We start from the raw sequence: 21,792 nt of genomic DNA on the forward strand, positions 1-21,792 counted from the left end.
AATCCAAGCAGCACAGTAGAAGGAATGGGTTGCATCCAGTATAAGCCTTCCTGACACTTAGACCCATTGAAACTCATGAGCATGATGTATAACTTAATGGGATACAGCCCAATGATTCCCATGTATACTAAGGATGGAAACGATGACAATAATCCACTTCCAGATTATGTATCAGCAGTTTCTCCTGTGAGGCATAGAAGTTGGGCATCACCTGCCTCCTTCCTTCTGTTTGGCATCCTCCTTTTTCTAGTGACAAAGTTTGCTTTTCGGTTAGAAAGGATAAATTTAGAGGAATAATAATAATTTTATTATTTATACCCCGCCAATCTGACCAGCACACATAAAACATAATAACATGCCAAACATTAAAAGTAAGATGTGTGTGAGAGAGGAAGGGGGGGGGGTGTGAATGAATGAATGAAAGCAAGCAAGCAAGCACTGATTTTTTTTAAAAAAAAGGATGTTGGCAAGGGGAATCCTTTGAGAAAAGGGAATTGACAAAAATCTGATTTGAAAAATATATTCCTTCTATTCAAATTTCCATCCCTTTCATTTGGATCAAATCTTTTATACCAAGATTATTTTTTGAATGAAGACACTCATATCGATGCCCACCTAACCCCAGAGAGATTAGCTTTCCTGGTTGTCCATGCCAACCTGCCCAAGTAGGAAGGTGAACTTGCACATCTGCAGTGGAGGTCTATGTAATATGGTCTGCGGACATCCAGCATCTCACTGACACTCAATTGCAAAAAAGTGTTTTTGGTGACATCTGGAAGTTACAGCATCCCACCCCTTTCAGCAAGACTTATTTCCAGCAAGTATGCTCAGGAATGAGCCTGAAATGTTCTTAGCCTGCTGCTCTCCCTGGGAGAACAGAATTCTTTTGCAGGTCGGTAGCGATTTGCTCTCAGAGTATTTTCTCCCATATGAACTCACTTGTGCTGTGATAGAATGTGGTTTACACTGCTCTTTCTGCTACTCAGTGCTGTGTTTAAGCACGACCAGAAGCAGTGATGCCACGCAACTAAAATTCCTCCACTTAGAGGAAACGGAGCCTGTCATGTCACAGCCTCAGTTAAATGCCCTGTTCCCTGGTGATTTGCATGAGCACACGTGTTAACATTTCTTCAGCTCATGCTGCTGGGAAGGCACCAGGAGAAGCATTCCTTCCTCCTTGGGACTGCTCTGTGTCTGAATCAGCCCAAAGGATTGGATTCAATCTGTTGAAACTAATGGATATGACTAATTTAGTTCCATTAATTTCAGTGGATCCAATCTAAGTAGAATTTAGTTGGAAAACAACCCAAGGTTTCCCCACTGGATGTGAAACTGGCATACACAGTCCTCATTCTGTGTGTGTGTGTGTGCGTGTGTGTGTGTGTGTGTGTGGCATTCCAGAAACAAAGATCTGTGAGTAGTTTCCGCTTCCTTTTTGGTGTCCCTGCAATCTCCTTGGGGGCAGACGAGAAGCTGGCTGTGCCACAGGGTTTGGGGGAACCAAGAAGACAGCTGGACAGAGTTTGTTGCTTTGCAAGAATGTGCTGACTGTTTGTTTCTTCCCTTCTCCCTTGTCGCCTTTCCTCCTCCCCTCTTCCCCCCCAACCCAATTTCTTATTTGTTTCCCCGTTCCCCCGACCCAATTTCTCCCCCCTCCCTCCTTTCTCCTTCCACACCTCCCAGGGTTAATCATTGTAGGAGCCAGTCGGTCCAAGAAAACTCCAGTACCAACATGGGGTGGAGGGCAATTATTAGAAGGCCCTAATGGGTAAATATGACGAGCATTGGGACGAGCGCTCTCCTCTCAGTGCCATGCTTTTAACCCTCTGAATGCCAGTGCAAGCTTGCCCGCTGCTATGCCTGTAACCACTGCTGACGGACGGATTGACGACATGCACTCCTCCTTGCCAGGTCTGCAGCCCTCCCCCCTTGGTTGCCCTTTTCGCTGTGTTATTAAACCCTTTCTTTGTGCTGTTAACCCCCCTCTCTTTGTCTTTTCAGTGGTTTTCGTGTCTCACCCCCACCCCAGATCCTTTCTCTTTAAGCTTTTGGGCATTTACTTCTGTTCCCATTTTAATTACACTGATTAATCTCAGTTCCTGGTTTGATAAGAAGCACTTTAATTTGGTGGGCTGGAACTGCCATTTTGCTTCCTCTGAAACACTGACCATTGGTGCTGTCCTTTCTTTTTGGGTGGGGAGGGGTGCAGTTGTCAGAAAGGCTGGGGGGGTTTGAAGATGCTGGGTCATGGAAAAAAAGCAGGAAATCCCCCAACTCCTCTTCCAGGCTTGCTGGGAAGAGCCAGGATAAGTGAAGGGAGGGTGCAAAGGAAGGGTGTGAACAAACATGTGTTATGTTCAGCTGTTTTCTTACATCATGCTGTCAATATACACATTTACAAATGCAGACTTGCGAAAGTGTGTCCATGGTTTCTCTGTTTGCTCCTGCCTTTTGTTTGTTGTGTCCCACCCTCAGAAAAACAGAGAAGGAAATGTTTCCTCCTCCCACCACCCACGTTTCCTCACCTAGTACAGCAACAGAGATCCTCGCAGCACAGCAAGTCAATCTATGGCTTACTGGGACCGCACATCATGTGGGCGCCAATGGAGCAGCCACTTTGCTCCTTCCCAATCCTTTTTACTGCCATGCTGAGCTAAGCCACAGTTCAGCTCAGCATATCATCTGAGCCAGGGGGCTGTGGTTAAACACTCTCCTCGCTAACCAGAAGCTGAAACCATGAACAAACCTTGGCTCCAACTCATGGTTAGTGGAAGAGAGGGCTTAATCACAAGCTCCAGTTCAGGCAGACAGCTAAGTCAAACCTCGGCTTTGCACAATGTAAGAGTAAGAAGGACCATCAAGCACAAAGCTGTTGCAAACTCCTCTCTGGGAGCCCACACATCTTTGCGATTGTGGCATGCCATAGGTTTACCTTGCTGTGCTGAACAAACCATTTGTGCATGTGAAAGCAGCCTTTTCCGGGGTATTATATGCCAGACCAGGAATGCACACCCATGTTGCAAGTGCTGCCTGTTTGCACCATGTTGGCTTTCCACAGAACGTGCATTTGGTAGCACATCCCCGTGCAAGGTGCCTGTTTGGGTGTACACCAGAGGATGTTCCCATTAAAAGCAACGCAGTGCAGATAAATCACACTTGCGCTAAGGTGTGCATTAGATCTTGGAGATCTGGTCCTAGTTGTTCTCTGTCCCCAAAAGGGAACCAAGGCTAAGTGCCCACAGCCTTAAAGAGGGACCTCTTTCCATGAATGCCTGACATCTATCTATTAGGTACCAAAAGGAAGGGACGCACCCTATGATGTGCTGGGGGAGGAGGGAGCAGTTTTCATTTTGCATTATGGGAACCTGAATCTCGTAGCAGTTTGCCCATCGGCCACATACTGAATTTGCAGCCAGTTTTTGAGTGGGAAGGATTTAATACCTGTGTTTCCCAGCTTTCTAAATCTGCCTTGCTATCTGCTCAGCATTGTTTTCCTGTTCCTGTCACTAAAGAGCCCCTTTTAGGGCACCAAGCCCTCCCTAGTCATTTGAGAACACCTGGCCACCATTTGGTTGTTTGAATGGTGCTTCTTTTGTCAGGAGGAGGGAAGCCAAAGATTGCTGCCAGAGCCAACAGCCGCAAGGCCAAGTCGCCAGGACCAGGCCTGTCCTCCTCTGAGAGGCCGCCATCTGTGTCATCTGTGCATTCAGAGGGAGACTGTAACAGAAGGACACCTCTCACCAACCGCGTCTGGGAGGACAGGCCGTCATCTGCAGGTAACAAGGGAAGGAATCTGTTTGTGCCATGTTGGCTGCATCTAGTGGCTGGAAACAGTCAGGAAGCACTTTGGTTGGTGTGTTAGCAAGTACAAGGATGTGAGGAAATGAATTCCAGGGAGCCAGAGGCAGCAGTACAAGTGAATCCCTCTGATGGATTCTTACAAGAAACCCTAATTGTCTTAGCCAGAACTTTATTGGCTGCTTTACCTTGACCGTCAAACCAACCGAGGTATGTTGATTATTTGTAGTTAGTAATTGCAGAAGTTATCAAATAGGGTCTGAGTTCTGTTACAATTTGCTGGAAGACATCAACAGGATTTGAAGACCTGGTCATAAAAAAATTGACAGAAACTCGACAGACAATTGCTATAGAGTGTATCTCGGATAGCGCTGCTCAATCTGTGAGACGATTTCAGTCTTTACACGCCCCGTATTTATCCACTCACACTTGCAGATTCAGTTGTAGCTATGTGTTCTATTAGAGGACATAGGGACGCTGATAGTGAAAAGAGATCACTTTCTGATTGTTCTAACACTTCAAAAGTGTTCACAAAAATGATATAAGATGACAGGTCACCCTGCTGTGGTTTAGCCAGCCCATCAGTCGCCTGCCGCACAATGCAAGCAGCTGAGCCAGGCCATTGCTGCAGCCGTTTCCCCCTCTAACCAACCTTCAGTTCAGCTTACTCTATTCATGGTACCTTCATCTTTCTAGAGCTTTCTCATTGACCCAGTTTAGATGCGACTGGCCATAGCTGTCAACTTTCCCCTTTTCTTGCGAGGAATTCTATTCAGAATAAAGGAATTCCCTTAAAAAAAAGGTTGACAGCTATGCTACTGGCACTTGGGAATCTCCTGGTTAAACTGCCCAGCACCTGCTTCCCAGTTTATTGGCGGAAAAAGCCAGTCATAGGCTATGTTCTTCAATATACACCTCATGGTTGCAGCATTGAGGACCAATTGGTATAGCAATACTTTGCATGCATGACACACCTCACCTACTGCCTGCTCTCCTCTCCTCTCCATTCACATGCAGTGCAGGCTAAGGTCTAGCATCTCCAGGATGGAAATGAAACCTGGTCACCTCTGCTCCCAGCAAGAAAATCCAACACTCTTCTAAAGAGCCTGTCCTGAGGCTCTCTCTCGCTCTCTCTCGTCTCTCTACTCTCTCTCCTCTCTCTCTCTCTCTCTCTCTCTCGGGGTCCTATTGCGTTTTTTTAGGTTTGATTATTTACTCTGCTTTTAAAAATACGTTGTAATCCTCTTTGTGGGAGTTTTAACCCTTAGAAGCAAGCTGGAAATTATTAAATTAATAAAGCGCCTTCTAGAGGCGGGAAAGTAATAAATGCTAGGACCAGTGCCACATTTGGGGGGAAGTGTGCAAGAAAGAGAAGAGGGAGGCTGCTTCCTGAAGGCAGCCCTGTTTAGAGAAGTTTTTAATCTGTGATATTTTAATGTATTTTAATATTTGTTGGAAGCAGCCCAGAGTGGCTGGGGAGACCCAGCCAGATGGGCGAGGTACAAATAAATTATTATTATTATTATTATTTATTATTATTATTATTATTATTCCCTGGGAACAAAGAATTTGAGACCTTCCGGGCCAGTGGTTGGCCAACTCTTTGACCTTGCCTTGTCCTCCTGTCTCAACGCAGGTTCAACGCCATTTCCCTACAACCCGCTGACAATGAGGCTTCCCACGGGCCTGGTGGCAGCTGCCCCACCACCTCCTGCCTCCGTCCCACAGGGCAACTCCAACAGCCAGCACCACGGCTGGGAGGAGGAGCCCAAGCCGCTGCTCGTCTCGCAGTACGAGACCCTCTCGGACAGTGAATGAGAAGGGAGAAGAGGAAGCGAGACGGAGAAAAGGCCCAGCAACAAATGGACAGATATTGATAGGTTGCCTGTTGAGTTAGCCCAAGGGCTTGGGGATTGTGGCTGGCTGTCGCAGAGTGCGGCTGTCCTAGGCCAGCCGCAGGAGCAGCACTGTTCCAGTCAGCTGATACTATTTGTCACATCTGGAAGGGGAGTTGGAAAAAAAGTCTCTTCAGTTTTAAAGCCTTAAAAAAAAACACCAAGCAAATGGAACCCCTCCCAATCCTCTCTCCCAATTTGGTGCTGATACCTTGAGCCATTGCAGCAAGAAATTAAACCAAGCTAAGGGGGGGGGGGCAGCAGTGGGGAGCCCTGAAAGCTCCCCCAAGGGACTGTAACCAGTCGCTGAATCTCGGTTACTAACACTCAGGGGATTCCAACTCAGTCCTTCAGCCCAGAAGAGAGAGGGGGGATGGGGGGCCATTGGGAGAAGGTGGTGTGTGTGCTGCTTGCGTGTTCCCACCTCTGTGGCCCATCTTTCCTCTGCACACTGTAGTGGCCTGTTAATCCAGTACTTGAAAATAGGATTCATTCAGCCGCCCCTTCCTTCAACCTGCCTCTTTTTTTACCTTCTCAAGGGGTTTCACCCATGGAGTCGCATGTTGGTCGTGTAGGCAGATAAATCAGAGCGGCCCTCTGGAAGAAAGTGTTGGTTTCTTCTGTTTCTCACAGTTAAATAAGGTCGTTTCTCTCCACCCATAGAGATATATGGAGGGGAGCTTCACCTGAACTTTCAACAAATACAGATTCAGGCAGCAATGCTCTAGATGCAGGAGCCAGAGGACAAGCCAAAAAAAGGAAAAGAAAAGGAATGATTCCTTTGGAGAAGGGAATGCTAGGTTTGCATTGTAATTGAAACGAATTCCTCTATATTGGCATTAGCTGCAGATAGAGGGGGGTGGGAGTGAGGGAAGCAGCTGTTTTGAGTATGTTGTTTCTTCAAAACAACGCTGTGTATATGGTCTACAGGGTATATTTTTGATACCTTTGGCAAATGATGTGTTTGCGCAAGGAAGGACGTTAAAAACAGTGTTATATGCTGCTTTTCAGTCTCTGCTCCTGTACAAAGAGGATTTCTATGTTGCATGCCGGCTTTTGATGGGTTTGTCCATTGTATGGAACTGTCAAGAGGTAACAATGTTCCAACAAAATGGTTCTGTAATTCAGTAGAATGTATTAACTTAGTTTTTTTAAAAAAAGAAAAAGAAAATGAAGTATATATATAATATATTATATATATATAAATATATAGTCACAACTGTAGGGCCCTTATTTGCATAGTTAACACTCCAGCATGGAGATAACATGAACACTTTTCAAGTGAGATTTGTCTCTTTTGGGAGCAGTGAGAGAGGCCAAGGCACTCACAGGAAGTTTACATGTTTTGGTGACTCGCCCACAATGTTCTGTTTTTCCATATTTGTGGGTGTTTGCTTCTCCCCAATCATAACACTTTAGACTTCCTTTTTCGTCATATATATATTCTCCTTTTTCACACATCATTTTCATTCTGTACCCTAGAGGGAGCAGATCTGGGGAACAGCTTCTCTACAGGGACAGTCGTGTCGTATTTTGACACAGCATCCAGGGAACAGCAACATCACAGCACCAGAGTTTTTGTACTGTGTGAGTTTGTTTCTACAGTGAGATTTGCTATTTTGTTTTCCTACTCACCCATCTTTCTCCCATACATCATCCAGTTTTGATGATGAAACTGTTGCTTGTTGCTTGCTAAACTAGTTAAGACACACAAAAATGCAGAGGTTCTGTGCAAGAACATCTACTGAGAGAATCCATCTCATTATCCTGTAAGCCTCTGCTCCTAAAACACTCGTTCCCAGCAGAGCTACAGTTCTTGCAGAATGACACTGCCCTGCCTCCATTTTCATGCCCTGCAGGGCTTTGCTGGTTGCTAAAGGATTGCAAAACCAAAAATTCCCAGCACAGATGTTTGGCACAGCAGGGACAGAGAAAGGGGGGGGGCAATGGGAGCGCACCGCCCCCATGGCGCGATCCCGGTGGGGTTCCATCGTGGCTGCACCCGCGCTGGGCACACTGCCCCCTGCAGGCTGCACGCCCCGCACCCAGAACACATGCCAGCCCCGCCCCTGCCTGCTCCCCGCCCCCGGTGCCAGAGAATGAAGCTGTGACACAGAGCTATCACCATGCAAACTGCTCTGAAGAAAAGGTCCAGGACATTGACCAGGTTAAAAGGCAGGGCAGAGGAGGAATTCTGGGGCAATGCATGGTATACCTTTCCAAGTGCTGCTTCCTCTTAGCTCAGCTCAAGTTGCATGTGGATTGCAGGAAATTAAAATGGCACAGCCACCCTTCCCGAAGAGTGCTTTGTGAACATGTACCCAAATTGGACTCTGAAATCCAGGGTCAGGAGAACCCATCTTAGGCCCACACCAGAAAGGCCTCCCCTTAATGCTCCATCCTTCCTTCTAGAAGCCCACCTGAGGATACTTTTCTTACTGGACAGCAAATACAGTCATGTGCATTCCCAGACACTATTCTGTATATTGTACTTACTCTGTCTGCATAGACAGTGAAACAATTTGCTCATCAGCTTATGGGAAGTGTCATAACCCAGAACTGAGCCACAGTTGTGTTAGTGACAAAACAACCACCAAACCAGTACTTTGTGCCTGCACGCTGTTTTGTGTCACTTCATCTGACTTGCATTGTTTTATCATTTCACATACACCACCTTTGAGTGTTCTTAGCAGAAAAGTGGTTAATGAGTTTTATACTGAAATATACTTAGCCGCATGTGCCTAAGACCATTCTTGCAAGAATGCCAGTGCTTCTTCAGTCCTAGCAAGAGGCAAGACCTGAAGTTTTGCCACTTTGGAGTTCGTCAATGAATGCCGCTTAAAATCCTGGCTCTGTCACAAGAGCTACAGCTCACAGTAGTGAAACCCTTAAACCTTTCCCAGTGACAGAAGGCCCACTTACTCCACTCTGACAAGGAAAGGGATGCCCCCCCCCCTACAAGCATGACTGGATGCTGGTTGTGCAATGTGGGGCCAAATAGCTTGCGGAGAGGCGAGACTCAGCTGGGATTACACCCAGTGTCAGCGGTAGCCTGTTGACACAGATGGAGTTTCTGCCAATGACTGTTCTGCAGTGTAATTGACTGTCAATCTTGAGACGAAAGGATCTCTCCTGCCATCAGTTCATTTAGGCCAAGTAAGTAACTCGCTCTTACACAATCATCCTAATTTGCAATCAAATAATAACTGGAAAATAGAGCATGTTTTGCCCAACAAACCCGGTGATAGACGAAGCAGCATTTATTGTGTTTATCGGACACTGGCAGTGTAAGTTTACCTGCACAGCTTCCCTCTCCTTCATCCCTGTCGCTTCCAGACACTGCTTTTCTTATCTTGGGGGCGGCCTCATACATAAAGTTTTTACCTATGCAAAGATAATCTCTGTGGAGTCCATGTGCAGGGAGAATGTTTATTTTACCACAAGCACATAAATCAGAAAGCCAGTCTGTGTGTGATAACTGCTTGGCTTGTGCTTGTTTTGCTTCATGGTATACATGCTTCTCCCTACACTCAGATTATCTCCATGTAGGAAAAACATTGTGCAGGGTAGGTCTAAGGTTCTTTAACCGATATTTAACTTTAACCAATATTTACCCTGATCTTTTTAAAAATATACATATTTATATCACTGATCCAAATTCCCTTGGTTGTTGTTTTTTTAAGTGGCATACACAGACCACATTTTTGTAGACTTGCTGCCCACAATTTTTTTGTCTTACTCATCACAGAACCATTTGCACGGATCAGATAGGATTTGCTCACAGCTGACGAGGTTATTTTATTGTTATTGTTAGACCATGTTGAATTTGTGCCGCTTCACGTAGCCTTTCCTTGACCGACATGTTCACAATTTTGGAACACCATCTCTTGCCACTGCTTGCAAGTTGAGGTCATGTGTACATTCCACTAAGGGATTTAGGAATAGCCCCTCCTCCCTTCCAAAAGGTTATTCCCGCATTACCAGACATTGTACATTCTCTGTACATGTGTATGTGTATATATTTATATATATATACTCTTGGGTTCTGTGTATACATATTATTCCATTTGCGTGTGCATGTATAAGAAATACATACACACACGTTTTCTTTGTGCCTGAATCAGTGGCCTGGCACATATCCATGTGTGTAACTTGCACGCACAAGCCAGATCTCGGTAAAACCTAACTCACTACAGTTCAACCAAATGCAGACGAGCATCGTCCCCATTGACTGTTAGCTCTACGTAAGGTGAGCACCGAGCACTGTGTGTTAGCTTCAAAGGAAAGCCATCCTTCATACACAACTGTCTGCATAATTTGTGTCGGTTTTAGTGACATATAGATCTCTATTGTGCTACCTGGCTATGATTTTTTTTATTAATTGTGCAATCAAGAAAAAAGGAAGTTATGTTGAACTATTAAAGTTTGAAGTGTTACCAACTTTGTAATTTGTACAAACACATAAAAACAAAAAAACAAAAAAAGATTAAAAGGACAATTTTATTGTTTGAAATGTACAAGGGGGAGGGTGGGAAAAGAAATCTATCTTTTGTACAACCAAATTTGTGCATAGTTGTTTCAAAGCAAGTTGTATGATAGAATGGACTGTATATAGAAACTGCTAAGTTGTAAATATTTATGCAGCTTGCTCTAAAAGGTTGGGGGGGGGGTTTCTTCTACTGAAAGTGAAGTTTTTGTTCACTGTTGTTATTTTGGTTTTCCGCTCTACATGCCCACTAAGCAAGCACTGTGGGTTTGCAGTGTCAGAGCACTGCCTTACTGTTTAAATAAAAAAAAAGAGAGGGGAGAAGCTTATTGCCAGCAAAATGGAGCTCTCATGATTTTTGTGTGTGATGTTAAAAATGGCTATTTCATATGACAGGATGGGGCAAGGCATGCAGGAGCCCTCATCACTGAACCCAGCCGGGAGCAGAGCAACTGTCTAAAGAAGGAGATGGGCACCTGCTACTCTAATGCTTCTATATTTCATTTGGAAGACTTGCATGTTTTCCATGGGTGCCACTCATGATGGCTGTGCTGTTTGTCCGTGACCAGAGGCAGTACGCTTTTGCATGCCAGTTGCTGGAAGCCATAGGAGGGCCTTAAGCTTATATTAAAATCTGGAAGCTGTGACCCTAAAGTAGGACTTGGGAACCTGTGATCCCCTCCAGATGTTGGTGAATTTCAACTTGCATCGTCATCCCTTATCATTGGCTATGTGAACTGAAGTTCTGCATCACATAGAAGATGAGAGATTGCCCAGCCCAAAGCCTGGAAATATGGCAGGGAGCAGCTTTAAAACACATTTTGCATAACACTTCCTCGAGTGTTGTTTTGCATGTTCACATTTGAAAGCTGCTAGCACAGCTTTCTGGATTGACTTCGTGTCTCAAATTAAGCTGTCCTTTCTTTCATACCCCCAGGGAGAGTCCAGAAATGTAGGCAGCTGTGTTTATCCATTATTCTATATAATTATATGGAAAGTGTATTAGTCTATACAGAGAGAGAGAATCTTGCAAACAACACTTATTTCCTGACTCTGCTAGTGTAAAGTAAGAACCCTATCAAAGGAAAGGAAAGCAGCACTCACCTCACAGTTATTTTCCTCATTCCCCAACGCCCTCTGCTAATCTGCTGCAAATAAATTTGGAAGCCTCTTTTTCACTTCCAGAGCAAAGAAGGTCCGTCAATTATCATGGCATTCTGGCATGTGAGGTCATCACTTCTGACACCTGAACAAAGTCTCACAGCTGTACTGCCCACCATGCCACTCCACCATATATAGCTGCCCACAAAGTAGTGGTCAGCAAGGGATCCACATTACCTCCTCCTTATATATATGCCAATCTGTAAAATAGTCCAGTGGTGTTTTGTCCTCCAAGTAGCATCAGGACAGTTGTAAAATCACATGCATCACTTTGACTGAAGTTTGTTACATTGAATGTTGCTGCAACGTTGGTGACAAGAGAGAAGTTTATCCTCCTTAAGGATGTGTGTCTGTTCCAGGTCTGGCCAGCTAGATGGCAGCATTTCTTAAGGCCAGCACTTTCATTTATTTGGAAGGCGTGAAGGAAGGGCGCTTTCAGCTGCTGGCGGTGGTTGTACATTTTATTGCTGGCAGCAGAAGGGAGCAAGAACCAAACCAGGCCTTATTTCTCCTCCCTCAGCAGTTTGCATTGGCTTTATTGAGCATCATTCCCTAGAGAAGCCAACACACAGGCCTTTTTTCTTTGCTTTAGAACAAGTTGAGAATTGTAGAGGCAGAAAACCAGTCTGGACAAAGGCAGGCTTTTCTGACCTAGCCAGCAATTTTTGGTGCAGAAGAAGTCCCATAAATGGCCCTTTTCTAAGGCGGGTAGAAGATCTTCCTGCTCCCCTTCCCCCACCCCCCAAAACAGTGCTTTAGCTAAGAAAAGGGAATGCTGAAAACTTCACTAATCACAATAAAGAAATTGTGTGGCCAAACATGATCCTGTTCCCCCAAGAGAGCAGATGGAGGGCTGATCCCTAAGAAACTTGCATCCCAAATCAGCAAGCCCAGCCATGTGGGAAGAGAGAGGGGCATGGAAGAAAGGAGTGTCCACCAGCCTAGCTTGCCCTGCAGCTGCTGAAATTATAACACTGCTCCGAGACTAGTCCTAGCAGCCAAGCAACCTTTCCCAGCTTAGCCACTTAAATTGCAGTTGACTGCACAGCCCATGCCTCACTTTCCATATTGGAGCAGGTGTATTTTACAACATAGCAGTGACACAACAATAGAGCATTAGTGGTGGATTTATGCTGGACCATCACATTCTGCTTGTTATTAGTTGTCCTGACATGTTATTCAAAGGGTTCTGTCAGGCACGCTTGCAACAAAAGGAAGACACACACACCTGAATCAGGGTTTCAGCAGGACAATATGGGACGTGCTGATTGGAAACAGCAGCATGTCTGCATGAAACTTTCAGGCACGAACAATATTGAAAGCAGGATTGTGTATGTGACCACCCCAGAAGGTTATGAGCACAAAAGTCATGATTGCACAATGAAAAGGACGTCTTGAGGGGCCTTTTGTTTCTGTTTGTTTGTTAAGAGGTGTGTATGACTGACTGATCCCCCACAATAAAAGCTCTCATTTCCCCATTGCATCACCCACCACCACTGCCCCCCTCAGATGGTGCAAAAATATATATGGGTGAGCAACTTTGCAAATCCAATTCATTCCAAGGAATACTAAGTGCTGCTCTTCAGACAGAACGGATTTTCAAACACTTCCCCAAAGCAAGACAAATTGGGAAATAAAAAAGCTAAGAAGCGGTGAGGACAGCAATGACCTGTATGCTGCTGCCAGCGCCTCAGCAAGACAACATGCCTGAGGAAGTAGAGGTGCATGTTTGTGTAACTTATAAATGGAGCTTTTAAATGAGACACCACCCCCGTGTTTTTTTCATCTGGCTGAGACAGGGAAGGTGGAATAAGCAAGCAAAGCCCTACCTTGTTAAAGGCACCACAGACAGGCTTGGGGTTTACTTTGGACTCGCACTGAGCTGCAAAATAGCTCTTTAAATGACTCCTTTCTTCCTTCATTCCTTCCATGCCAGCCTAACTCCACTGCAATTCTTCAGCTCCTTTTGCAAGCACCTTCCATTTGCAGATTTGTTCTGGTAATGGCTGACAATCTCCCAAACTGTGAAGTAGATTAATTGATCCCAAACCCTTCCTAATAAATAGGTTCAATCCAGTTCCTGTTTAAAGGTGGACCTACGTGGCACTTTCCCCAAAAAATACAAGAAAGAAGAAATCTCTCAAAATTTGCACTTGTCCAACTTTTTCAACACAGTTCTCCTGCCAAGCAATGTGCAGAAAAATGTGAATGCAAGGATAAAGTGTGCATTAAAAATATTACTGAAAAGAACATACAAAAAATGCATTCAGGGCGGGGGTGGGGAATTGCTTGGAAAAGATGTACCTTTGACAAAACTGCATACAAAAATGTGTATATTAGGAGAGGTGCATGCTAAAATCCTGATAAAGGCTTTAAAAAAAATCTAAAACTTATGTGGAAATGTGAAGAACTGAACTTAATATTGGAAAAAATGAGAAACTGGGAGAAACGTAAATTGACACATTTGCCCATCCCTTCTCTTATGTGCTAAATAAAGTGCAATTTTACTTTGGGATCACCATCACCATTCTTGGCTATGATGAACTCCAAGGGGGGGGGGGGTGGTCAGGTTGCAGGTTTCAGTTTGCTAAAGTGCCCAGAGGGTTGGACCAAGGCAGTGCATCTCTGACTGAACAGCTTATGTCTTCTGGGGAAGTCTGCACTGGGCAGAAGGCACAGAAAAGGAGCAAAGGGTCAAGGAAAGAAGGCAGGGGTTTGAAAAAAGCCATGGACAAGGGAAGCAAGTATGCACACCTACAAACACATAGTACTACACAAAAATGCACAGAAACATTTTCCACCACTAAAAAGTGTCAGTGGCCTAAATGTCAAATGTTTTCCCCTGCCCCTCTCAGAAATTCTTTTGGGAAGCAAAAAAAAGGGGGAAGGAGCAAGCGGACCAGGCTGTAACAGCCGCTAGTCCGCAGCCAAGTTGTCAGGGTGTGGATGGGCTCCGCTTTAATTCACCAGCTTCTCTGAGCTGATCCATCCTGTCAGCACCGAAATACTCCATTCCCTAAATGTCATATTTTGAGGAGGAGAGGGTGGCAGGGAGGGGGGTTCTTTTCAAAATGTGAGCTTGCCATTTCCTGCAGCTCGATAAAAAGGGGAGGTGATCAAACAATCCCTCATTTTTACTGGCAGTGCTAACAAATGGCAGGAAACACTTGACCACAGAATATGTGTGACTGGAGGCTCCTTCCCTCCCTTCTTTTCCATGAACAGTAGACTGTTTTTATTGGATGTTTTCAAGGGGAACCTTAAAGCCTCTCAGCTCTCCCAAAATCTCCATGCTGCGTTCTTTCGTGGCTGTGTTTTGGCTTTGGGAAAGGTGACAGGAAATGGCGGCACCTTTGAAAAGCCCTATGGCTAGATTCTCTTCAAGGCACTTTCACAATGACAGTAACTTGCTCTAGTCTAGGCAACTGTTCACCTAGCCTGCAATGCAGTCAAAGCAAAATTCCAAGTATGATTGATACTTGGCCAGTAAAATTTTTCCTATTCCTGTTCACCTTTTCAGGGACTGACCCATTTGCCTCAGGCGGCTCATGGTGGCTCAGAAGCAACACACAGTATTGGGAAATAACAAAAAAAACCACACTACTATATAAAATCTTATTAGAGTGGGAGACCAAAGATTATAGCTGCAATGTTACACTGGGTGATAGATAACAGACACAATACTGAAACAGCAGCTATGGAATAGAACGATGAATTTTGCGATCTGTTATTTAATAAAGGAAAATATACAAAAGATGGTTTACAGGTGGTAGTTAATGCCCAGCAAACACGTTGGAATGTATAAAAGAGGGTCTAAATTCGGTTGGAAGTGCTCAGATGTGGAAGGATCTCTTATGCATATGTGGTGATGGTGCAAACATGCCAAAGAATTTTGGGAGGTGGTACATGAGGAGTTTAAAAAGATACCAAAGAAGGTATATAATTTATTCCTCTATGCAGCAGCTGCAGCTAGAAGAGCAAATTGGGAAGAAAGAGGTATTCCAACACTGTATAAACTGATGCTTGCAGAACTAGCAAATAGGACAGCCAAAATAAGGGGCGAGTGGGAATATTTTGAAGAATTCCTAAAATGATACGACACCAAAACTGTTCTACAAGTAGGGGTAGTACTTTGAGCAACACTTAACAACAACGAAGAAATTGATGGGAGGAAAATGGGGTAGAAAAACTAACGGATATGCAGCAAAACAACATACTTTGAATGCCATGGCGTGATGAGTTGGGAAGTCTGTATAGAAGCAATGTATGATGAAAAATGCATGGTGTGCAAATATAAACTGGAAAAATAAATAAATCACAGCCATGAGTCAGAATAAAGGAGAAAGAAATCTGATTCCATTCACATTTAAAGGCAAACCTAGCTAATCCACACTTTCTGAAACAATGTGTGATCCTTCAAAATTCTCATTCCCTTGAATTTTGCAGTGCAGTTCTCCAGCTAAGTAATGTTTACGAAATCACATATACTAGGGTAATGTGTGCACAAAACTGATTATATTCAAGAAAACAGCATTTTAAAATTGAATACATTAAGGAAAATTACTTTGCGAAAAATGTGCATGTTTGGCAAAATCAAATACAAAAATGTGTATATTAAAATATATCCACACTGAAATGCTGATGAGTTGTCTTGTCATAAAGACTTCTTTTTTATTTTAATTGCAAACTTCTGCAGAACTGTGGAGAACTGAACTTAAGACTAGAAGAATGAGAGAAACCAAAACTAACAGATTTGCCCCATTCCTCAGCCAAGAGCAGCTGAGGCTCCGCTCATCAGATCATATAAAAGCAGCTCTTGGTATTCTATATAAATTAGAGAAAACTACATAAAAACCAGTTCTGGCATGATGCAGAAACAGAATGCAGAATGGGACTGATGCGGAAAGGTCAACAGGTTCAGCCTCGTTGGCCTCGCGTGGTGCGATTCTTCCTTTGGTGAAAACCTGCAGAACCTGGAGTCAGGCTGTAGTTTTGGGGAAGTGGTGGAGCGCACACCTTGCATGTAGGTGGTCCCTGGATGAATAAGGCTGGGAAGGATCCTTGCCAGTGCAGACAAAGCTGAATTGGAAAAACCCTTGGTCTGTCTTGGCAAAAGGCTGTGCGCCTATGTGGGCATTCTCTGGCAAAGACATTGCAGTAGGCGGGTAGGACGTTTACAGCAATAAACAAGCCCTCTCTGCACATTTGTGCTTGTTGGATTGGTCTGGGCCTAATTTGCACCTTCTATTTTCTAGGCAGGCCTTTCTCAACCTTGTGTCCCTAGATATTGGACTTCAACTCCCACCATGATGGGAGTTGTAGTCCAACATCTGGACACACAAGTTTGAGAAAGGCCAGTCAACACTGCCTTGCTTCAACTATTTTCTTACAGGTGATGACCATTTCATGTGGGTTTTAACACATCAAAAAATGTATAAGGAATGGGTAGGAGGGAGGGAGGAAGTCAGCAGTGGCAAGAGGGGGCTGGAATAGTCAAGATCACACAAAGTAAGAGGGGATAACAACAAACAATTGAGAATGTAAAGAAGGATGGCGGCTAACAGATTGAGGTTGAATCCCGACAAGACAGAAGTACTGTTTTTTGGAGACAGGGAGCGAGCAGGTGTGGAGGACTCCCTGGTCCTGAATGGGGTAACTGGGCCCCTGAAGGAGCAGGTGCGCAGCCTGGGCATCATTCTGGACTCACAGCTGTCCATGGAGGTGCAGGTCGATTCTGTGTCCAGGGCGGCTGTCTACCAGCTCCATCTGGTACACAGGCTGAGACCCTACCTGCCCACGGTCTGTCTCGCCAGAGTGGTGCATGCTCTAGTTATCTCTTGCTTGGACTACTGCAATGCGCTCTACATGGGGATACCTTTGAAAGTGACTTAGAAACTGCAACTAATCTAGAATGCATCAGCTAGACTGGTGACTGGGAGTGGCCACAGTGACATAGGAAGGTGTGTGGGGTGTGTGGTCTCACCCGGGTGTCATTACTGAGGGAGGTGACAAAATGGCAGCTCCCAGGCTGCTTCCTGGTGGGGGGTGGGGAGCTGCGCTGCTTTGCCGGCGGCCTTCCCCCTTTGTTTTGACAGCTCAGGGGAGGCTTGGGAGTTGCGGGCTGGCTGTGCGCTGTTTCCCCGCACTCCTGAGCTGCTCTCTGGAGGTGGGGGAGCCACGCTACTTTGCAGGCGGTCTTCCCCCCTTCATCCTTCGTTTGGACAGCTCGGGGGAGGCTTGGGAGGCTCCCCCCCCCCCAAAGCAGCCCAGGAGCGCAAGACAATGGCGCACCGCTCACCCGCAACTCCCAAGCCTCCCCCGAGCAGTCAAGACATCAGGAAGAGCTTTCTGGCAAGCAGAGCTGTTAGACAGTGGAAAGAAGTCCCTCGGGAGGAGGTGGCCTCTCCTTCCTTGGAGATCTTAAACGGAGGCTGCATGGCCATCGGTCAGGAATGGTCTAGTTGAGATTCCTGCATTGCCCCAGGGGGTTGGCTAGATGACCCTCAGGGGTCCCTTCCAACTCTACAATTCTCTGGTGCATGTTTGTGCAGATTTTTAGGTACAAGTTGGATGCAAGGGGTGCACAGGATTGCAGCCAATCTTAAGCACTGTCAGCTCGGGAATAAGTCCCACTGATCATGATGAGACTTGCAGGCGAGTAGATTGCTGCTGTGCAGTCCTGCTTTTTAAATAAATGTTTTCCTTTTCAGATAATACACAGCATGGTGAAATCACAATAAATAAAACCTCCACTTCCGTAGTTTCAAGCGCTACTACATAATATCTGTACTGCATTGTCTAATGTGGCAACACCTGCACTTTGGAACTCCCTGCTGATTGCAACACAGCATGTGCCTTTGCTAGACTCTTTTCGGGCACCTGCTGAAAGCATTCTTCTTTAGGCACGCATACCTAGGTGCTTAGGAAGTTGAAGTAATTTTAATCAGTTTTAATATTTTAGCTTTTGTATGTTTTAAAGTAGGGTGTTAATTTTTCTTGATTTTACTGCTATGGTGTTTTTTTGTTTTGGTAAACCACTTTGCAGGTTGTTTTTTTAAAATAAAATTTATTAAATAAATAAACAATAAATATTAATAAAATAACACAAGCCAAACACAACCCATCCTGTAGATTTAAGTATCTGTCCACAGTCGCCTACTTGTTATCAGAGGCCCAGAATCCACATTCCTTTGAAAGAGAATATGAAATAAAGTCAAACCATTTTTGCAGGCAAAAAATAAACAAAAAATTCAATGTGGGGGTGAAAAGAAATTTTCTGCACCGGGTACCACCTGAACTTGCTACACCACTGAGTGGCCGACAAGACCAAATAACACTGGTCTTGAAAGACCTACATTGACTTCCAGTATGTTTCTGAGCACAATTCAAAGTGTTGGTGGCTGACCTTTAAAGCCCTAAACGGCCCCGTATACCTGAAGGAGTATCTCCACCCCCATCGTTCAGCCTGGACACTGAGGTCCAGCTCCAAAGGTCTTCTGGCATTTGCCTCCCTGCGGGAAGTGAGGTTACAGCGAACCAGGCAGAGGGCCTTCTTTGTGGTGGCACCCACCCTGTGGAATGCCCTCCCATCAGATGTCAAGGAAATAAACAACTATCTGACTTTTAGAAGACATCTGAAGGCAGCCCTGTTTAGGGAAGTTTTTAATGTCTGATATTTTATCGTATTTTTAATATTTTGTTGGAAGCCACCCAGAGTGGTTGGGGAAACCCAGCCAGATGGGCGGGGTATAAATAATAAAATTTGTTGTTGTTGTTGTTGTTGTTGTTGTTGTTGTTGTTGTTTTGTTGTTGTTGTTGTTGTTGTTACCACATTCCCGAATGAGGTACATATTAGGGGAATGTAAGACCCTACTCTAGCCATCATTCAAAATTTGTTAGCCGAAACTGGATACAAAAATGTGTTTATTATGGGAATTTCACACTAAAAAGCTTAAGATTTTTCATGAGGATTTTTTGAAAGAAAATTTGCAGATTGCTAGAGAAATGTGGATCTTAAATGTGAATTGAAGGTTGGAAAAGTCAAAACTGAGAAAGCTGAAATTGACAGATCCTTCCATCCCAAGTCCATGTCGTGGGTTCATAGCCCAACTCTAAATTGTGCTGGAGAAACTGAAAGATGCTTCTTGAACTCAACAGACTGTGCTGTGACTACTGGGCCTTGCTTCAACTGGTTTATGGATAACTTTGCAGTCTCCAGAAGCAGGGGAGGATTTAGGGCTGTTGGAATGATGCACGTGAACTGGGCACCGAGCTGAGAGGGCAACATCTCAAAGACCAGGAAGTGAGGCGCTGGGCTTTGGGAAGGAGGTGGGGGGCTCGGACAGAGTCTGAGAGTCCTCCTGCCTCCTTCCCAAAGCCTAGTTAGTGCTTTCCAAGCTATGAAAAGGCTCTGGGACCCTGCCAGAGCCCCCGCTCCTCCTTCCCAAAGCCAGATGCCTCATTCCCCGCCTTTGGAAAGGTAGCACAATGGCTGGGGGGCATCAAACTTTGGTTTTGCACAGGGCATCAAGTCTGCCACTGCCAGGTCAGATCTAGATAGTAAGATTATTCCAAATAAATCTGGCTCTAACTCCCGCTGCAAATTCTCACCTGCCTTTTATTGGGCAGGGAAGTCTGGAAGTAAGAAGGAGAGAGACTGAGCCATTCCATAACCTACTCACTCATTCCCTCCCCCTCGATAGTTCTGGACAGAGGAAAATTGGATGGTCTCCAGGAAGTTCCCAGAAGAGTTTCCCTATGTTGTCGTGGGCAACGTGGATGGTAGGTATCCCAAGGAGTGCCTGGAAAATAGTTTCCAGTTTGACAGAATGGGCAGCCAATCTTTTCCCTCCAGGAAAGCAAAGAGGTGGTGGTGTTGCTGCTGCTGCTGCTATTAAAGTATACTGGATTCTACTAGACAGTCACATCCTTGGCCCAAAAGACGAGCAGGTAGCGCCTCTTACATTCCTCACAACAGGAAGAGTTCCCTGCTCCCCTGACAATCACAATCCTAAACAAATCATTCATCAGTTCCTGGAGTCTTGCCATGAAATTAAATGTGATCTCTGATAATGATGCAGCAGGCTAAAGAGTTGATTTTGGCAGTGCATTAAAGGTTTTTGAGGTTGGCAGGAATTGTGGAGGAAAAGTTAGAGCAGCTGTGGGATGCTGTTCATTGTTATATTAGTGAGCTGAAGACTTTGGGGTGCTCAAAAATCCCAGCCAGAGGGTGAGAATCTATTGTCTCCCCCAGAATAGCAGCGTAGGTGGCAAATAATAGGGCACCTCTCCTTCTGCCCCCATAACATAACAAATTTATGTTAGCCTTTATTTATCCTCTCACTTTTCTTGCCTCTAATAATTACTGAAATTAATATTCTGGAGGAGTCCAGCCAGCAGAACCATAATAAATCACTTGCCACAGCCTGGGAGTTGGAAGGGTTGAGTTTCAAACAGCCCAGAACTGATGTCAAATTTAATAAAAGAGAAAAGATGCCAGGAGGAGCAAAGAGGTTTGCTTACCAAAGATTGATGGGATGCTCTGAAGCAGCGGTGGGCAGATTCCAGAGGGTGCTTGACTCCAGTTCCCATCATCCTGAGCATTGGCCACTGGTCATGCTGCATGGGGTTGATGGGAACTGGGAGCTCAGCAACAGCCACAGATTCTGTTCCTGTACTAGAGGGCATCACAATGCCAGTCTAGTCCAAATCCATAATTGGCTGCCTTACCAAAGCTGCCCTTTATTGCTAGTTATATCAGCAACAAAGTTAATGCATTCATGACGTGCCAACTTGACTGCTTCAATCAGCACAATTGGCACCAATATGGGCGTCATATAACACCGGTTCTGCATTTGTAAGAACTCAGTCGTTTACTGTGGCAGCACCTGCACTTTGGAACTCCCAGCCTGTTGAGATCAAGCAGGTCCCTTCACCTTTTGGGGGCCTGCCCAAAACATCCCTGTGTGGACAAGCCTACCCAGGTGCTTAGAAAGTCAAGGCTTTCTAAATCTATGCATTTTAACTTTTGGGTTTTTTAAAGTGGGGTTGTATTTTTTTCCTTGATTTTGCTGTTTTATCTTTTCTTAAACCGCTTTGAGGTTTTTTTAAAGATCCAGTGATGTATAAGCTTATGAAATAATAAATAAATAAATAAATTGTATTTATCTAACAGTTCTCTGTTAGCGGTAGCACTGGCAAGTCTCTGTTTCTGGGGTATGGGCCCAAGAACCTTGCAGTCTGAGATGCGGTTTCAGAATAGTGGGCTACTAAGAACTGCACAGTCTCAGATCTCTCTTCCGGTGCCAATAATGCACAAATCTGTCTCTTACAATTGGCAGGCAGCATGGAACCTCTGGGTTGGCTAGACCTGGTATTAAAAGAAGACATGAACTTCAATAAGCATAGAAAGCAACCAGATCAGACTATAAAGTATGTCCACCTATCCCAGTA

At 44.9% G+C, this 21,792-nt stretch overlaps 1 protein-coding gene across 1 annotated transcript in view; it reads left to right on the top strand.

The window, feature by feature from the left end:
* Positions 1-6,738, top strand: part of NCOR2 (nuclear receptor corepressor 2) — a 355,588-nt gene extending 348,850 nt beyond the window's left edge. The window contains 2 exon segments of the mRNA XM_033174224.1: positions 3,600-3,776; positions 5,435-6,738. Coding sequence (XP_033030115.1) covers positions 3,600-3,776; positions 5,435-5,616 — 359 coding nt within the window. The 3' untranslated portion in view covers positions 5,617-6,738.
* Positions 6,739-21,792: the final 15,054 nt, after the last annotated feature.

This window comes from Lacerta agilis, chromosome 17, assembly GCF_009819535.1.
Source record: "Lacerta agilis isolate rLacAgi1 chromosome 17, rLacAgi1.pri, whole genome shotgun sequence".
NCBI lineage: Eukaryota > Metazoa > Chordata > Lepidosauria > Squamata > Lacertidae > Lacerta > Lacerta agilis.